Source organism: Caretta caretta, chromosome 1, assembly GCF_965140235.1.
Source record: "Caretta caretta isolate rCarCar2 chromosome 1, rCarCar1.hap1, whole genome shotgun sequence".
NCBI classification, from domain to species: Eukaryota; Metazoa; Chordata; order Testudines; family Cheloniidae; genus Caretta; species Caretta caretta.
In genome coordinates, this window is record NC_134206.1 from 38,247,271 (window position 1) to 38,268,117 (window position 20,847).

Consider the following 20,847-nt stretch of genomic DNA (forward strand, 5'->3'; position numbering starts at 1 on the left):
TTCCCCTGCCCTCCCCCTAATACCTTGGGTTCTACAGAGGATTCGACAGGACAGGGAACAAGTCATTCTCATCACCCTCAAATGGCCCAGACAGTCTGGTTTCCAAGCCTCCTACAAGTGTCATCACATCCATCTGTCAGCATTTGGTCATTACTGCACCTGTTGACCCAGTAATATGGCAGACTCAGGCATCCTAACCTGGAGGTGCTTCATCTCACTGCTTGGTACTTGGATGGGCATCAAGCCTAGAACATTCATGCTCTGAAGCTGTGCAAACCATTCTTAATAATAGAAAGGACTTCTGGAAAATGTTACCTAGTCAAGTGAAAATGGTTCTCGCTTTGGGCCCTGTAAAATCATACGTCTCCAGAGACAGCAGACAGATAATCCCACTATTTTAGACTATCTTCTTAGGCTATGTCTGCACTACTGTGGTAAGTCGACCTAAGTTATGCAATGCCAACTACATGAATAATGTAATTGGAGTTTCCATAGCTTAGGTTGATTTACTGCAGTGTCTACACTGCGCTTGGGAGATGCTCTCCTGTCGATTTAGCTTACTCCTCTCATTTCCAGGTCTTCATTAGACCCACTAAATTGATCGGTGATGCATCGTTTGCCGCAGAGTCAATCCCGCAGTAGTGTAACCTTAGTCTCAAGGTGGGTCTTTCCCTTAGTTTGATATGGGTTTACCGGGTGGCAATCAGCGCATGTCACCAACCCTTGGGCTCAGGTGCAGACCAACTGCTTGCAAAAATTCTCTGGTCTCAGGCGCATGGAGTACTTGCATACCTGCAATGGCATACAGATAGGGACCACACATCTCTAAGAACTCCAGTTACAGTGAGGTAAGTAGCTTCTCTTTCTCTCCATCCTACTCCAGATTGTGTACGGAAGGGTCAGAATTATCCTAGGTTGTAGGAGTAGAACAGATGGTGAGGGTGCAGGTGGATAGAAGATCAGATGAACCATGTCCAGGTTGAGTTTTAAAAAATATTGGGTAATTTAAAGTTAGGTGTTTCATTAGCCATGTAGAATGGGGCCTTTTTGTGGGAATGGAGACTTGTTTTACTTTAAAAAGCAGAAATAACTAATAAAACTACTAACTTGGTCAATTCAGCTCCTAAGAATCTTGCATTTGACAAGTTCGGCTCTCACCACCAGAAAGCTGTTACTAGAAATGATTATAAAGAAATTAAAATCTGCATAAAAATTCTTTATTCATTTTAAATTTGCCCATGGGCCTTAGAATACTCTTGTTTCTGTTGTTCACTTTTTCCATTTCCTTTATGGGTTTTAACCTGTTACTGGCAACAGGCTTCAATTATTTAACAAGAAATCTTCCAAGTTACAGTTGGTGATCAAATCATTTCCTTGTGGCAACTATAGGCATTTTTCTCATAGAAAAGTTTAATATTGTGTAAGTATTTAATGTGTTCTTAGAAGTCTCTTAATACAGTTTAGCAGCTGGAAGCAGGAGATGCCAGCAACAAGTGATCAGCAAGGTCTCTGTGCACCACCATGTGTCCTCAGATCACTCTTGGGGACGGGGACACCACTTTTAGTTCTATTGCCTAGAGAAAACTCTCTTCTTCCTTACCCTCCCTCATTCTGGACCTGGTTGTTTTAATCTTATTTATAGTTTAGGAAATTCAGCACTTGTAATATGTGTGTTCATTGATAACATCAGAAGAAAGTTGTCTATATCCTCAGAACATATTTTCTTGTTTCTCAGTGTTCCCTGTCAATTGGGGAAAGAAGTGTTTAAAAAATAATTCCACAAAAATTGATTGTCACCCAAGTCTTGGCAGTACCTGAAAATTGCCACACTGGCAACCCGTCTACTTCCCTAAACATGCCCCCTTCCAAAAATCCCAACAAAAACACAAATCAGTTATCCTCTCTCCTCCAAGTCTCCAGACCATAACCTAAGCAGAGGTGTCACCCTGAAAATCTAGAAGAGTCAGAGAGGCCATGAAATCCACTATGGATTTTGCTATTGCTCTTGATTTTTGCAAGGAAGGTGCTCAGGTACTAAGGCAATGGGCAGCAGTAAAAACCCTAAGGCAAATTACTTTAAACAAATTTTTTAAAAAGACTGTAGATTGGCATTGTCCTGCTAAATATCTGTTTACCTAATACAAAAGTCTTAGAACAATGCCAATGTGTAATATTTTCCTAGCTTGGCTGAAAAACAGTTGGCTTTTACAGTCTTTTTTGGCTAGTTTGAGAGCTCATGAAGAATAACAGTGTGACTCAGAATTAACACAGGTAACTTTTAAATTACGAAATTGTCATGTGAAGGTCTAATTAAAAAAAAAATAGGTAGAAGAGATTATTTCCTTTTAAGAGTTAGAGAGATCTCTCCCCTCTCTCCCCCCCCTCTCCCCCAGTTAGTCATTGAGTTCAACTATGCATGCTCTTTTCATCTTTCCTCCTAAATCCATCTACTAGCTTCTCTGGGTAGAGGTGCAAAATGCTTGCTCCTCTTCCTCCAGGTCTTCCAGGGTTTTCTCTGTGTTCCTTGCTGCCCCCCTGCAGACTCTGATGGCATGCTGTCAAACAGTGAGGCTGTTGGGGTTAAGGAAAGGATTGTGAGCCTCGCCGGCTCTGCACTGGGAGCCCTTGAGGATACCCAGTCCAGCTCTTCATGGAAAGGGCATGTCTGAGGATTCCTCCCAGAGCAACTGATTGAGTCTTTTGCTCTTCGTAAAGGTGCCTCATGCGTTCCCAGCACTGGGATGGAGCTTGGTGAATGCCTGCCTTTTCCAGCCTCTGTGAAATCTCCTGGTACAGGCGAATGTTCCTGCTGCTCTGGGCGAAGTCATGGAGGATGGTATATTCTGCCCACATATTGATCAGCACCCGTGTGTGGTTGGTGGGCCAGGCAGCTGCCCTTGGAGCAGGATCTGTGTTCACCTGTACTGATCAGAAGAGTGCAGTAGAATACTATTGTAAAGTGATCAGCCCAATTTGCTACTATGAGTGATAATGGAGGGACAAGGATCTTTATAGATTGGGTAAGGGTCAGGCAGGAAAGGGTTCACTGCATTGTGGGTATGGGGGTGGGGACTATTAAAACTCAGGTTGGTACCCCTTTTCCCACTGCACACTGGCACATACTATACCATAGCCTAAAGTGCATACTTCCCTATACCCCTTTGACATGCTAGGTTACTTGCCCTCTACTTGCCTTTGGATATGTACTTCTGGGGCTTAGATGTACACAATAGGTGGGTTAAGGCACAAGCACATGCATGGACACGTGTACAGTCTCTAGTATAGTTTTAGCCTTAATCATTTTTGTTACTCTGCTGAATTTAGCTCTGAATTTCTTCCATGTCTTTTTGGGACCAAGGTACATAGAACTGTGCACAGTATTTTAGGTACAGTCTCAGCAATGATGAATACCCTTGTTTCCTTGGTGTGTGACATGAATCTTCTGCCTCTGCAGTACTAAATTGCATTGTCATTTATGCCATCTATTATATTGCAAATGTAATTTAATTTGCCATTTGCCATCACTCTAGGTTTCTTTTGGGAGTACTGTTTTCTCAGCATTGCCCTCCTAATGAGCTCCTTATGTTTCCAGTTGTTTCCCCCCATATTTGTTGGCTTGAATTTTTCCAACACTTTGACTCTGTGTGTGTGTTTGTGTAAATAAAATAAACAAAAAAATCAGGAGATTCTAGTTTGTACATACTCCAGTCAAAATACATTAAACATAAAACATTATCGAAATTAAGCGCAGAACCCTGTTGATCACTTCTAACTTTGTAGAATGGTTTTCAGTTTCAGATTAATTTTTTGTTATTTTTAATTCCATGCTTTAGCTCCCTTGGCCTTGCAGTGGCACCTCGGGTTAGATTTCTTCAGAAAGCCCAGAAACAATTATCTGTGAATGAGTCACTGGAAGGAAAAAGCCACCCAAAAGGGACAGGGCAGTGTGAAGATGCATGCTCCTTAGTAAGCGATGAAGAGGTGGAGGAAAGCCGAACTCATTTTAAAGAAAAGATATCTACTGTTCAAAGAATGAAAAGAGAGGGAAAAAAAGAACCACCAGAGGAAAAAGAACTCCCCAGCAAAGTCATTGACAAAGAGGGCGATGAGTCAGGGGAATTATCTGAAAAAGAAGAAGTTTCTTCAATAAACAAGGTTCCAAAAGCAGAATCCATTAATTTCTTTGAGGATAATGATGACGACTTTAGAGATCTTGATTTGCTGACAGTGAAACGGCAGAACGTTTTTGGCTTGGAAGCTAAAGATCTTGCAGTATTGGTAAGTGCATTTTGGTATGAACTTCATGAGTCTCATTTTCAGTTAATGCAACCTGCATAAGAGAATAGAGTAAGAACAAAATTCTGCCCCTACACAATGCTAATTTGATATCAAATGAGTTGCCAACCTGTATCAGAGGACAGAATTGGCCTTAATTGAAATTGCATGATTTATATTAGTTCTTATAGATATAGATATAGATAGATAGATGTGAACGAACAGCATCCCACCTCATGGATGGCCTGTGTTATATTATTCATAACGTAGATATCTGAGAAATTTAACAGTTTTAAGTCTTTACACTTACCAATTTTCTTGTACTGTCCTAAAAGTAGCAGCAGAGACCGTCATAACTTTAACTAAATTGATGAGGTTTTACAGTTTATGGAGCTGGGAACCTCATTGTAATTCATTATGCACCACTTCATAATACAAATCATTACAAATGTTCTTTACAATAATGTATCCTTCACACCATGAATTTTACTTTTAATGAGACCTTTGCTATTGGGAGCTAAGCCAGTAACTAAGAGAACGCTTCTTGTAAAACAGTTATAAAGGTTTATTAAAAGTGTTCATCTAGATCTTTCATTTCTGTGGCAAGTGTATATGGATTGACACCTCAGTATCCCTCTTTGCTTCATATTCTGACAAATGTAGCATTTTTCAAATGCAGTATTCTATTAAGTATAGTCATGATATTTATGGAAAATGTTACACTTGATAATGTATCTTTTCACATAGTGATCCATTAGTTTCGTTACTACAAAAAGCTAAATTTAAATGACAGTATGTTTCACGGCGACTTGGTGGGGTAGTGTTTTTTACTTAGATATATTTATAAAGAGATCCTTCTATTAAGCAAAATTAGTTATTTTTAAGTGTCTGTCTATCTTTCATTGAATCTTTATTGTCACACGAAGTGGAAAGCAATTGTTTTAATTTTATGCTCTCCAGTCAGCCTGTGAATTATCTTTTTAAAAAAAGATGCTGAAAATTGTTTCACTTTTTTTTGTAAGAGTATTACTTGGAAACAGGCTATTTAATAAGTGACATGTCACACTGCTTTGAAATCCTGGGCAGTTGTGCAGTACCAGGTTTGTACTCCAGCACCTAACTTTTATGGGAATCTTTTTGCTGCCTGGCTGCCCGGGGTGACTCAGGACTTGGGTCTAGGACTAGGGTGGGGTGGCCATGGGGGAGGGGTGCTCTGGGCTTCAGTGGGGGAGGGCGACATACGGGGAGGGCGAGGGATGGGGCCTTAGGTAGAAGGGGAGGGGTCGGGGGCTAAACTTCCACAACGGCCGGTTCACTGGCTGCCCATGGCTCGGATATCTGTGTATCGGGCAGAGTAGTGTATTTTTTCCCCACTAAAAGTCTCAGGCAGAGTGGGGACTGGAGTTATCCAGCTTGTAGGCTTGAGCGTAATGTTCCCTCCCTGCCCCAACCTCCTTCAGGGTTGTTAGGAAAAAGTAGTTGGAGATATTTATATACCTGGGAGATGTTGACGGGGAATAATGGAATGAGGATGGGGGAAGACTATATGCTATTCAGCTTCTTGTCAGCGTGCTGCTCCCAGGCCCCACTGCCTGTCCCTGGGCAATCCCCTCCATCAGTAGGATTTTCCTGCCTACTGTATTTAGTTTTCTGCTTATGTGGTGTCTACCAAAATGTTTTGAATTCTAGTGTAAATGCAATATGAGGAGAAAGCATATTGACATGTAAAAAATCAGAAACAATTATTAAAATTTCAGCTTCAGGCAGAAGGGAACGTAGATGCTGGAACTAGGGGTGGTGGGAGTACTACTGCACTCCCTGGCTGTAAGTAGTTTCCATTATATACAGGGTTTACTGCTTGATTCAATGGCTCTCAGCACCCCCACTATAAAAATTATTCCAGTACCCCTGGAAAGGAATTGCCATTTAAAAAACACAAACATTTATCTGTAGTTGGTGTGAGAGATCTGCTCATGTTAACCAGGAATTGTGCCAGGTTTCCAATCTCTTTCCAGGATAATTTTGCATGCTTAATCAGAAGACTATATTAATATTTGTATTTTAGTAGGAGGTGGTTTTGTATGTTGTATTTGACAAATGGCAAAAAGAGGTGCTTCCATTTTTAAGAATGCTAGCTAGAGAAATGTTCTGAGAAGTATTAGTGATTAGAAGAGAGCCATTTTGAACCTCCGCAAGTAACATTTTGATACTGTCCTTGCATTAAGGATTCATGAGTCAGTTTATGTAAGCTCAAGCAAGGCGGAGGTTATTTTCTTTGAGGCAGGGTTGATATCTTGGTTTTATCTACTTGCAAAAAAAATTAATGGTTTTAAAGTCTTTCACATTAGTGTCCAAAAGACCCACACCAGTTATAGGCACTCATGCATGAAACCTGCGAATATGTCTGTCTTATGGCTTGCTCCTCAAGCATTTCTGTTATCAAATTCTGAGTTTTGTATTTGCTGAACAGCAGTTTTTAACACATTTAGTTTAGTTTAAAATGTTGCCTTCTATGACGAGAACTTCTATAAAATCTTATGTTCATTGGCCTGTGAGTTTTGCATATAGGTAACTGGAAGGTGAGATGGGGGAAAAAGGGGCAGAAAATGTTGTCCAGTCCCAGCTTTTAGCCGTCTGAGTTTAACTGGATACATCCTGACAGCCTTTCCTTGCTCCTTACTGTCTTTGCTCCCCTCACCTCTTATATAACTGTTCGAAAGGAATACAGTATTTGCATGAGAGGTCGCTGAAATTCCGAAGTGAGCTTTGCCTCAATGCTTTCTTTGGTAACCTTTTATAGATATATAACTTTTTTATTTATGCAGTTTTTTTGGTGTAAATTACACAGCAACTACAAAGATGTTTTTAAATATTTTAAGACTGTTTGTTGGTATTGTTTTAAATGGCCTTCTTAGCTTGTTGCTGACTAGAGATTCACAGTAGCATGTTTATACTTGAACTCCAACAAAAAGTCCTCTGTAAATGAGATTTGTTTCCTTTTATTATGTCAAGCTAAGTGCCACATTGGATCAGATTGCTGGTCTCTCTGACTCGATATCCTGCCTCTGTCAGAGAGCACTGTCAACAATTTTCAAGCAGACTTAGATATGTTAAATCACAATGACTTTGAAAAACAAAGTTAAGTTACCCTCTTCCTCAAGCAGGACTTTATTCATGTCAGCTTTCACACCTCAGACTTTTTTTTGAGCCAGCTCTATTCAAATAGTGTGACTAACATTGTTTAAATAGCGGGTGTGACGGGTTGGATCACAGAAACCCCCTTTGGGACTGCCACCTGATGTGCCTAGACTACCTCTGAGCCTGTTTTCCCTGCCAGCTTGGGACTTCAGTCCCTTGCCTGGTTTGAGCCAGACACGCTTGCCTGCTGCAAACACAGATCCAAGTCTGAACCACGTCCCCCACGAGCTGCAGGCTTAACTGAAAAGAGCTTAAGAAGTGCTCCTGTCTCCAACACTCAGATACCCAGCTCCCAATGGGGTCCAAACCCCAAATCTGTTTTATAAGCTTTATACAGGGTAAATTCATAAATTGTTCGCCCTCTATAACACTGATAGAGAGGTATGCACAGCTGTCCCCCCCCCCCCAAAGTATTAATACATACTCTGGGTTAATTAATAAATAAAAAGTGATTTTATTAAGTACAAAAAGTAGGATTTAAGTGGTTCCAAGTAATAGACAGAACAAAGTGAATTACCAAGCAAAATAAAATAAAACACGCAAGTCTAAGCCTAATATGGTAAGAAAATGGAATACAGATAATATCTCATCTTCAGAGATGTTTCAGTAAGCTTCCGTCACAGACTGGATGCCTTCGTAGTCTGGGCACAATCCTTTTCCCCTGATACAGTCCTTGTTCCAGCTCAGTTGGTAGCTAAGGGATTTCTCATGACTGCAGCCCCTTTGTTCTGTTCCATCCCCTTATATATCTTTTGCACAAGACGGGAATCCTTTGTCCCTCTCTGGGTTCCTGTCCCTCCTAAATGGAAAAGCACCTGGTTAAAGATGGATTCCAGCCTTCATTATCCACTTGCCAGCACACAGGTATACAGGAAGACTTAAAAGTAAACAGAGCCATCTACAGTCAATTGTCCTAGTTGATGGGAGCCATCAAGATTCCAAACCACCATTAATGGCCCATACTTTGCATAATTACAATATGACCTCAGAGTTATATTTCATATTTCTAGTTTCAGAAACAAGAATGATACAGTTATACAAATAGGATGATTACACTCAGTAGATTACCCGCTTTGTAATGATACCTTACGAGAGACCTTTGCCATGAAGCATATTCCAGTTACATTATATTCACACTCATTAGCATATTTTCATAAAATCATATGGAGTGCAACGTCACGGTGGGGAAAGATTATTTTTATGCCACTCTTTTCCTTTCATTGTTAGAATCAACTGATGCTCAGAATGTTCAAAATCTACCATCTATATGGACCAAGTATAGAACCTTAGCATCCCAAAGTTGAATATTTCAGAAACCTGTGAGGATAATAAAACAAGATATTATAACAGAAAGTGTTTGCATCTTTACCTCTGGTGGTCACTATTGGCATGACTGCCATAATAAACTATGACATCAGTCTAAATAAACTGATTCTGTGTGGTGAATGTTGCTAACCTGAAAATTTTATATACAATATTGTTGCAAGTGCAGAATGCTAGCTAAATAATCTGTGTGTAACGTTTGTGAAGTATTTTGGTTTCTGCATACAAATAGGAGCAAGGGCATTTTTTTCTTTATTGCTAGCCCAGAGTGTATTTTGCTCAAATGAGTAGGTGTGTTAAGGAAATATTTCTAGACCTGGAGAAGATGAAATACTGAAGGCCAGTCCTACTATAATCTGAGATAGGAAGCTGTTTGTGAACATAATTGCAAGCACAAGTACTCAAATTTTGCTTGTGCATGTGCTTATCACCGGTGTATTGCTCTGTGTGGCGTTGCATTTTTAAGCAAATATTTCCTTTCTGTATAACACATTGGGTATTGTGACATAGTTGGATGAGGCACCAAGGCCAGTGGGCATCCTCGAATATATGTACTCTGAGAATCGTTCTGTGTAAAGAAACTACTTAAACAAATATAAACGTTCTTTGAAACAGAGTATCCTCTAGTAGGTTGGTAGTTTGGTTTCAATTCATCTGAATTGAACATTCTGGAGTTAAAAGTTTCTGTGGCAACCCTTCTGCCCCGAAACAATGAATGAACAAACAAACGAAACCAAAATCCAAACCAACAGCATCACTTCATTGTATCTGGAAGGTTACTGAGCTTAAAGGAAAATGTCCCTACGTTATACTCCTGGTCAGAGACCACCAGTGAAAAGACTCATGCTTGAAACTCCCAGCTGTTAGGATATAGATATTCAGGCCTGTCTGTAAAGGCCTATACTCTAAGAATTTAGGTGTATTCTTATCACTTAGCTAGTTATAGAGATATAAAAGAATCAAAATCACTGTCTGCCGGTGTAAGGTCCTTCTCTTACTGTGACAGTCTGAGGCCCTGTGCTTAGGCTAAGATCTTTGGCTAAAGCCACCGGTCACATCCTCACATTCCAAACTAGTCACATTGAAATAAGGTGCTATTGGGCTGTTAGGAATGCAGTCCTGTCCTGATAATGCCTATCGCCTCCAGAGAAAGGGAAGTGCCTAGACGATGTAAAAGGAAGCTTAGTTTGATAGCATCCTGTCTGGCAAGAACTCACTTATCAATAGCTGGGATATGAAATCCTCATTTCTGTGTTTGTTCTATCACTGTAGTCCTCATTTCCCCATTGTTTGTCTGTATAATCTCTGTCTGGTTCTGTGATTGTTCCTGTCTGCTATACAATTAATTTTGCTGGGTGTAAACTAATTAAGGTGGTGGGATATAATTGGTTACATAATCACGTTACAATATGTTAGGATTGGTTAGTTAAATTTCAGTAAAATGATTGGTTAAGGTATAGCTAAGCAGAACTCAAGTTTTACTATATAGTCTGCAGTCAGTCAGGAAGTGTGTGTTTGTGTGTGTGTGTGTGGGGAGGAAATGGGAACAGGGAATGGGGTGGGGAAATTGGAATCATGTTTGGCTAAGGGCAGGAATGGGAACAGGAACACAGGTATAAGGCTCTGTGGTGTCAGAGCTGGGAAGGAGGACACTAAGGAAGGAAACTGGAATCATGCTTGCTGGAAGTTCACCTCAATCAACATTGAATTGTTTGCACCTTTGGACTTCGGGTATTGTTGCTCTCTGTTCATGCGAGAAGGACCAGGGAAATAAGTGGGTGAAGGACTAAACCCCGATTGTGTGGTGAAACAGTTTTCCTGTCCCTCTGATAAATGTCTGTTTGATGAGATCAAAGTGTCCAGTAGGCAGCTACAAGAAAGCTACCTTCTGTTTTCTCGTAAGTCCAGGCAGGTAGAAGGTCTAGTTATCTTGAAACATCAAGGTAGAATTTTGACAATGAAGACTTCAAGATGAATGATGTATCTTGAAGGATGACCTTGTGTGGCTTGATATGCCGTTTCTAGCTGTTCAGCAAGAGCACAGGGTGCACAGAAGTTTGTAATCTGCAGCTGTGCTTATGAACCATTGTAAGCTTAAAAATTAAAGCATAAAATTTTTTAACTTTAAGATTTTAACTGTTTGATTAAAATTGTTATCTGTTGAAATATTTCCCAGTGTGTGTCTATTAAAGTAGAGGCACAAAGCACTTGTGTCTAGCTGTGCACTTTAATGTTAAATGGTGTATACAGTAGTATGCTGTTTAAAGTGGATTATCAGGGAAAATTCAGTCTAGGGCTTAACATTTTAATTTAATGGTTTCTTATATTTTTCAGTAGAAGAAAGAATCTCTTACTGAAGATTTATTTTGTTCTTTAATCTAGAAATGTGTACTGTAGAAATTGTATGGAAGGATTCAAATACAATGCATCTTTGGTTTGCTTTTTGTGTGTCCATTTAATAGATATTAAAATTATACATTGAGTGATGATTACAGTAATTTGTCAGAATTTTTGCCTTGTTTGCTTTCTGGTTAAGTGTTATGTGAAGTTCCTTACCTTAAAAATAGCAGAACTCTCTAGGGATTTTGGAAGCATGTATATAATTATTTTTAAGATTATGAACAGATTTAAACAATATCCTAATTTGTATAGCATTAAACTAAAGAATGAAAATATCTACCATTTTGATAAATTACATTTGAGTTATAAGTACTGTTGAAACAAGGACTATAAAATTTCTTATATTGCATGATGGGAATTTTAGATTGACAAATTGTCAGCATTACACAGGAAATGGAGCACCAATCTCACATGAATTCTTCTTCCAGCAAAGTCATGCTGTTAAATTATCTCTTCTTATACCTTCCTGTTACAGTAGAGAGGTGAGATATTGTTGGTCTGAGTCTTTCTTCATCGACACGGTAAACTTTGTTTTGGTTAATTATCTGAAGACAGCAAAGTAGTGTCTCCTGACTGACATTCAGTAATTCTTTTATTAGTTTTTTTTTTTACCTATGGTTTTCTTCACAAGGCACCTGCCTCATTCAGTGCAGAGGACATACCTGCACTGGGGATGAATCAGACTGTTGTCTCTAGGAACCCCACCTGGTTTGTTGCAGTAATTGGAAGGTGTTTAGTAAATGGGGCAGGGGATTTAAGGAAGAGGAAGGGTGGTGTCATGATTAAGGCAGTTAAGTGCTGCGTTGGAGAGTTGGATTTTATCCCTGCCTGTGCCATGGAGTTCCTATGCTGGGCAATTCATTTAAATGAAACCTTTCCTAGGTGGTCAATAGTGTGTTCCTCATTTTCTGGGCTCTCAAATTGCTACGCTAGAGTTTCATTGGCAAAACTGGGCATTTGTCCCAATTGCTCTTGCCCCAAGGGGGCACAGAGGCATGCTTGGGTTTTCATGGGAAGAATAGAATGAAAACTGGTACACACTTTGTAACAGTTAAATGCTAAATATCAAATAGCATAAAAATTGGCCTACAAGTGCTGCTAAGCACCCAATCTTTCTTTTTTTAGATGGAGTTTGTGTAGGACTTGGATGTAGTTGAAATTTTTGGTGCTAAAAAGGTAACTGAGGCATAAGTAAGGCTAAGATTTTGTCACGTGGCTTTTTAGTAAAAGTGACGGACAGGATGCAGGCAAATCATGGGAGCCCCGCCGCCCAGGGCTGAAGTCACGGACATCACCTAAAATCACAGAATCTGTGACCTGACCAACTCGTAGCTTTAGGCATAAGTGATTCTATCTCAAGCTATAGTGTACTCAAAACAGCAAATTCTAAACAGTTAAATTGATGTTCATGTTGTATGCATAAGATTAATAGAGACCACATAGCAATAGGAAAATTATTTTAACAAAACAACAAATCCCTAATATGCTGCTGATGCCTCCAAAGTTCTGTAATTTATCTCTATCTCTGGGTGCTTTTCCTTTAAGTCCCTGCCATTGCTATCTTTCAGAAGTGATTTGCAGTAGAGATTTGATTGCTAATTTTCTTAGCACATTGATGCTAATAGCTTACAAAGTAAATTACGTGTATTTTAGTGGGTGTTCTAGACATAGACTAGGAATTACTTTTGGCCTTGGGTCTCCGGTTTAGGGCATTATTAGTAGGTTATAAAGCTGGCTTTGAAACAGTGGGAATGGGATTGCTTTGAAATTTTGTGTCCCACTTAAACTAAAGGTGGAGTAGGAGAGGTAAGTGACTTTCCTTGGACTTATTTTCTTTGTCATTGAATATGTGTTATGTAATCTGATATTGAAAGTTAGGACACATCCTGAAGCAGGATAGCTCAAATATATTAGTTCCATTAATAGCACAGCATCAGTAGCTATTTCACTCTTTCCCTGTATTCTCATTGTCTCTCTTATACACACTCTGCCTTCCTATTTTTGTAGCAAATAAAAACAGACTAAGTTTTCTCTGTACTGCCATGTAAAAAATGAGACCTTGGATAAGGTGGCAGGACTTTAGTAGATATTAAAGTTCAATAAGTTTCTGAGCTCATTTTTTTTTGAGAGTCATGGTTATGATTTGTTTTTATTTGTGAATTTTACTTGAATACATCAGGATTTTAAACGTATGTTGTATTCTTTGTTTTTTATTTAGGAGAGTAATATTTCTTAGAATTAGGTTAGAATTAGTGACTATCAAATATATAATCAGTATTATCTAATCGTTGGCTATAACATAATAGAAGTTATTTGTTTAAAATGTGTGGAACAATATTTAGCAATATTCATATTTTTAAAAACTTTAAAAAATCTAGATACTTAATTTTTATATTTTGATTTTGTGAGATCAGCTGTTGTGCTTGCAAATGCAGGAGTTATTGTTTTTAAAAAGCACTGCAGGACCGTGTAGTTGAGAACAAGGATAGAGCCTGAAGTAGTTTTCTTTTCTTTTTTTGCTTATCGTTCAGTGATAGGGTCGTCTAGTCATAAATGTGATACATTTTCTGGCTTGTCCTGTGGTATGGATTTTGCATTTTAGGATATGGGATCATAAATTGTTGATCCTCTAGGAGGACATTATGGAAAACTGTTTCAGACAATGTGATCCTGTCTCAACTAATTAGCTTGGTTTGTAATTCAAGGGCAGGCATACACTAGAATTTCCCCACACCCTGCAGATACAATAAACACTCTACACTGGAATATTGGGATGTTAGATGGGGTGGGATCTGAGTTACCCAGGAAAGAATTTTCTGTAGCTGGTGAATCTTGCCCATATGCTCAGGGTTTAGCTGATCACCATATTTGGGGTCGGGAAGGAATTTTCCTCCAGGGCAGATTGGAAGAGGGCCTTTCTTTAAACCACGATTTGAGGTCTTCAACAGCTCAGACATAGGTGAGAGGTTTTTTGCAGGATTGGGTGGGTGAGATTCTGTGGCCTGCGTTGTGCAGGAGGTCAGACTGGATGATCATAATGGTCCCTTCTGACCTTAGTATCTATGAATCTATTGTGACTCGAACATCTGCAGGCTTAAATTTACAAAAGCACGGAAAATGACAGATAGGGATAAACCTTCTTATAACTAATCTTGTTGGCAATCGACTCCAAAAAACACCAGGTAACTGCTTGTTTCAACATTGATTTGCAATAGAAAATGTATTAAGGAGCCATGTTTTAGCCTTAATAGGTACCAAACTTGAAACACAGTTCTCTAATACTTTCTTCTCTGCACATAGGCAAAAAGGAAGCATGCTACAGTGCAGATGGATTAGAAGCATTTTTAACAACTTTGACTAAATATGATTACTTCTATTACTGTCTGGACCCAAAGGGGTTTCCTTCTGCTCTTCTACTTTCAGTCAGATTTTGATCAATCATTGCATTCAGATATTTTTTCTTACCAACTCAAGCATCCTTTGTTGGTTGTTTCTAGAAACCTCTTCAGTGCTTTGGCTATCATTACCAGTCAGAGGCAAGTGGCTCCTCCAGGAGCTGTTCCTTGTATGAAAGGGCAGAAAATGTCCACCATGTGGGTGTGCTTGGATAGCAGCAGGATTGTGGTTCCACACCAGTGAAGCCTTCTCTTGCTCCTTTCTGTAGATAGGGTGCAGCCCAGATGTTCATGCACAGTAGAGCAAAGCTGTTTTAACACTGCCCAGTATCTTTAAAGCGAGCATGCTTTGCTTCCTTAAAGACGCTTTGCAATGTTAACCTTGTAGCAAATTGAGCACAGAAATATTTATTTTCATGTACACCTTAATTGAAGATTAACACCTTGACGTATACCATAAATTATTATCGTTGCTGCCTCAGCTCTTTCCCATCTAGGTTAGAAATAGAGGGTTCCTGGTTATTTCAAGTTGTGGTATGAAAGCACCGTGTGCTACATACAAACCACTGGTTGCTGTAAAAGTGAAATAAGCTGCTATAGGGTTGGATACAAGCAAAACAAAGTGCTCCAAAAACTTGCTACATAATGGAAAAATAATTTTATTTAAAGCAAGTGGAAACAAGACCTGTCAACAAAAGTCACAAGCTTCTTCAACCTCGACAGCAAACTGCATGTGTATTCTGAAAATTAAATGAAAACAAGTGTATAAAAAATTAAACTCTTTGTATGCAGCTCCAATAACGTCCGTTCAAGCAACATTTGCTTACAGGAAAGATTGTGACATCCAATTTAATGCAATTGGATGTCATTTCAAAAAACATTGTCAGAGAATGCTTCCATACTTGAAAGCACTTAGTAAACAATGATCTATCTAGAGACATGCTTCAATGTTACGTTTTATATTGCTTTTGGGGGCACTGTTCCATATTGGGCTTATTGGGGCTGTCCATCTTCTTGCCAGTATTATTTTAAAATAGAGTGTTCTTGTCATACTCTAACCTAGTAAGAATCCTGCAAAGGTTTTGAAACCAGTTTGGGGGTGGAAGTGGGGGATAAAAAAATGCTTTTAATGGCAATAGGCCCTTTTGCACTCTGCTAAGTAAAGGTGCTTCAGTATCTCTTGCATCATCTTTCGAATGCATTCCCATTGTTTTCTCTGTCTCCTGTTCCAGTGCATTATTTAAGGACTTCTGCACATAGTACAGTGTTGGTTGTTTTACAAGTTGATATAGATAAATGACTAGCTCCTCTTGTTCACTGTGTAATGCTTCCCATGGTACTCAGGTAAATGGGAAGTTGTGCAGAGGAGGGAAGAGCAACATGCCTGAGTTACTGATGATTTGTTTTGATTTTTTTTTACCATTCAAATACGTCTTCTCTCCATCTCTTACTAAGCTGTGTGTAATGCATAAAATGGTTGTCCTAAACAAGTAATCTTTCTAAAATTTTATTGTGAATACTTATTTAGGATTAACAGTGACATTTGGTGTCTTCATTTTGAAATCTGCCTGTTTATGATAGATATTGGATCTCTGTAGTTTGAGCCTTCTTATTAGTAAAGGTGCAGTGTATAGTCTTGTATAGGGTGACCAGATGTCCCGATTTTCGTGTCTTTTTCTTATATAGGCTCCTATTCCCCTCCCACACCCATCCCGATTTTTCACATTTGCTGTCTGGTCACTCTAGTCTTGTATGTAATTCTGATATGCAAGATCTTGCTTCTAAGCAAAATCCTAAAAGTTGAAATGACAAGCCAACCTTCATGAATGATGGGATGTTAGAGGTTTGCAGCTCCTCTTGTGTGTCCTTTGTATATAATCAGTAGATTGGGACTGTAAGTAAGAAGCCATCTTATTTACCATATTTAAGGGAGAATTTACCTTCTGTTGAGTTCTGACTTGCATATACAATGATCCAAATATTTTCCTTTTGAGAATGCAGATATTGTTGAAGCGGAAAGTTTGTCTCAAATGCAATTTTGCATCCTCATGATTTAGGTGACAACGTATTTTCATTTAGGTGACAACGTATTTAGGTGACAACGTATTTTCATTATCTTGTTGGTTTTTAATCTCTTTGATTTGCCTATGTCTGACTTACAGTATGTTAGTTTAGTTCATTTACAACTAGTGGCTTATAAGCAGCAGAAAGTCCACTTCAGCTGGAAATGACTAAACTCTATTTCAAGGACAGATGGAAAAGAGCAGTGGCACTTCACCTTGATACACACAATTGAGCTGTACTAGTTTTAGGATTAGAAAATAGGCTGAAATAGACTTTTCAATAGGTGTGTGTGGCAGGGCCGACTCCTCTCCTGCCTACTTTGTAGTCCACAAAGAGCGCAGAGTCCACCTTTTGGTAAAACACCTTCATTTTATTTAGAGTGTTCTTTCCCTCTTTCTTTACAGACTATGCAGCATCATATCAATAGAACCATGGAGCCCTCCGCTCCTGAGCCATGGAGAGGAGAGAACTCTTGTGGCTCTGACTCTACAACCCTGCTTCTCTCTCTCTCTCTCTCTCTCGTCTTTCCCATTTACTCTCACTTTGTTTGCACTTTGTTCCTGTACCGTTTGTGTGATCTGGGCTAATGAGATCCATGTTTAATTCCCTCCAGCCCATCCCCATCTATCAGTTGGGTGCAGTTCTCATAGTCAGGTGTGCTCTGGGGCAAGTAATTGGAGTAGCTGTGATGAGAGTGCTGGCTTAGCTGCTGTTGCCCCGTACCCTGTCCCAAGGGGAGTTTGACAACCAGGTCAGTTATGGCAACTGTGAAAGCTGAAGTGGCTTTTAATTGAATCTAAATGATTGAAATTTCAATCAGAAATGTTAGTAATAAGGACAGCAAATCATGTCCAGGTTGTCTTGACATTTATGGCACTAATACCCATTTAAATAGTACAGTCTAAAACATGTGGCATTATGTATCATGTCTGTTTCATATTAGGTGGCTTCCAGTACTCAGTTATTGGACAATAAGGCATTTAGGAGCTTCTGCTGGACTTAGTGACAGGTGATTGCTATCCGCGAAAGATCACAAAAGATTCAGGTTGCTTCCAGTCCCAAGAGACCACCTATCTCCTAAGTCAGTTTGTACTTCAGATCTCACATCACAGACAGTGCTTGTAGCCAATCCTATTGTAAACTAAGGATCTATTAACTAGGAAAAAGGAATGAGAGAGTTATTTACAGGTTAAAGTAGGCAAATTTATATACACAAATGAGTTGCAGACTGGGGTTCCAAAGGGTGACACAGTTGTAGCAGTCTGTCAGCACTGAATGTCTTCTAGGTCTAACCTGGGGATCTTGACTTCTGTTTTGTAGCTCCAGCTCTGTGAGAGTCCAAACAGCCCAGAGATGAAAACTTTTCTTGTTCATTATCTTTATTTCCTTCTTCCAGAATTCAAGCTGATGGGATGCAGCATGTGGAGGGGCAGTGAGCAATGTCTTTGTATTTTGATGTCCCACAATAGCCCATTTAATTTTCATAGCACTTTTTGATGGGCAAGAGATGATTCCTTCTGAAACACTGACAGTTTCAGGGCAAAAATTTTTTAGTTATAAAGCAAAATATTAAATATTGCCTGATAGCATGTGATAAAGAAATTATAAGTGAGATTATGAAATGCTTCTAAATTTCTGCCTGCATTAAAGTCTAAATACTAAACAGATAGGTATTGGACTTATAACAATCTTAACCATACTAACACACAGGTGTAAGAGATTGGTTTCTATCAATGAATTTGTCAGTGCTCAGCTGAGGCCTAAAGCCTTGGCAAGAGCTGGCACCTGGTTTACCAGCATTGCAACATAATACTGCACAGTATTTTGAAAATGTAAAATGCTGTAAAACGCTCTTCTTCAAGTACCATATCTTTTTACGTATAAGGCCTGTGAGGTTAAATGATTTGCCCAAGATCATGCAAGTGGTCAGTAGAGGAGCTGGAATGAGAATTGAGGATTTCCCTTCCCATTCACTAGAACATTGTCTGCCTTCATTCATATAGGCTAGGATCCTATGATTATCCTGAACTCTGTCATGCACCTTTTTCACTTTAGTCATTAGAGATGCGAGAAAAGGGCCTCTGTTTAATATCTGATGTGAAGCAACTTCTAAGATCTCCTCCGCTCCCCAAAACCCACCAAGTTAGTGAATGGTTCTCTGGTATCATCAGGGTTCTTTGTCGTCTTACACAGTTTTATTGCTAGGATGCAGAGGAAAAATGTGGGTTCTGTGTTGTGTTTTTAGAGTAGGTCTTGATCCTGACTTTGGCAAACAACTGTGACACAACATGGTGATTTTTGGTAGAATGGCATTGCCAGTTAGCACTGATCTTAGCACTCATTTCTCAGCATTTGGTAAGTCCTAATAAAGTAAACTTCAGACCATGATTTTATAGCCCAGAGACTACCAGCTAAGCCATGTTGTCATGTGTCTCAAAAATGAGGACATTGTTCCATTCAAATTATTTTTGTAAAATCATTTGTTAAATTAGTTTGCTTAAAACCTACAATAGTACAGTTGTGCATACTCATTTCATATTGCACTTCTCCAACCTACTGCAGTATTTGGGTGTACAAGAGTGAGTTAAGGAGTCAAATATGCTGAATCAGAGATTAACTCAGAATTGCCTTGCTTTCCCCCCCTTACGTTTTAATCTACATTCCTTTTATGTAGTTGGTGCTTCTGCATCAGAAAGTGGAGTGATAATTGGCTGGTGCCTGAATGTTATGTTGATAAATGTTCAGAAATGCTTTATAGTTCTAGTATAGCTTATAAGTGAGCAACTTCCCTAATGCCAACTGCTGAAATTGTGAAATGTTCCTTGGCATTATGTACTGCTAATTTAAATCAAAATGCTGCCTCTTGAAATAGTGGCAGCAGAAAGCAACTAACAGTTATGTGCTAAAAGTCTACCAAATACAGCTGGGAAACAAGGAGAATTAGGCCATGTCTATACTACCACTTATGCTGGCGAAACTTATGTCACTCAGGGGTGTGAAAAAAGCACCCCCCTGAGAGGCATAAGTGATAGTGTGCACAGTGCTATGTCGGCAGGAGAGCTTCTCCCGCTGACTTAACTATCGCCACTTGTTAAGGGTGGTTTGATTGTCAATGGAAGAGGTCTCTCCTGTCAGCATAGAGGAGCTACTGGAGAGATTTTGTAGCGGCACAGCTGTACCCGTACAGCCATGCCGCTGTAAGGTGTCTAGTGTAGACATAGCCTTCCTCTACAAAAGCATTTATGTGCTATGTCTTCTGTGATGCATACACCTGCCATTTTAGTAATCATCACTTAGCAAACTGTGCCTAAACATTTTTAAACAGGATTGTTCAGCAGGTTTATGGACCAACATCTGTGATGTGTAATTTTAAACTCATCATTTTAGAGTTAAAGAAGAGAAATCATGTTTTGGTGGATGATTCAACAGATGTTCACCAAAGTCAGTCCTTGATAATTCATGACGCTGCCAGTAACAGTAGTTTCCGTAGGAGTTTCATGGGGAAGTGGCATTTACTTACTATTTTAAAACTGGATATGTGTATAGGGCAGCAGTTTCAAATTGTGGACTGCTGTCTGGGGATGGAATATGTTGTTACCTGAAAAACTGATTGGTCTGATGGAGTTGGCTCTCCTTGTTGCCATGTGATTCTGTGTCCATGTTCTTCATAGCTAAGCTTTAGAGCCTGTAAAAAGTAACTGGGAACAAGAAGCCATCAGACCTGTTTGTACTGTGGGCACCTGTTATAGAGAGGAAACATTACCCACCACCATGAGGGGAATGTACCTGAAAGAAAGAGATAGAGATCTAGATAGTGTGTCTGGGGAGAAAGTGGCTAGGTGACTTGGCAGCAAAGGATTGAAGGGAAGTATGTGTGGGGGGAAGAAGGCAGAGAAACAAGGGCAGAGAAATGCAGGGAAAAAGAAACTGAACAGTTGGGAGAGGAGATGAAATTGAGGAAGCCAGTACAACTGTCGTCAGTATCCCCCTCCTGATGCCGGCAGACCAGGTGCTAGCTTATGCCAAAGTCCCTAGGTCTCACTGAACTTTGACCAATGCATAGCTGGAAACCAGTCTGGCTCACCTGTGTGTTAGCATTGTTAAAATAGATGTTAAGTTTATAAGACTGTTTGGTTAGACTTTATGAAATGCTTGTAGGATACTGCATGTAGTAATCTCACTTATAAGATCT

At 39.4% G+C, this 20,847-nt stretch overlaps 1 protein-coding gene across 3 annotated transcripts in view; it reads left to right on the forward strand.

Annotated features, from left to right (window-relative positions):
- The window catches only part of DDX10 (DEAD-box helicase 10), a 377,623-nt gene that overhangs the window by 117,768 nt on the left and 239,008 nt on the right, over nt 1-20,847 (forward strand). For all 3 annotated transcript variants that reach the window (XM_048844745.2, XM_048844755.2, XM_048844735.2), the window contains one exon: nt 3,834-4,278. In XM_048844745.2, coding sequence (XP_048700702.1) covers nt 3,834-4,278 — 445 coding nt within the window. The remainder of the gene's footprint in view (nt 1-3,833; nt 4,279-20,847) is intronic.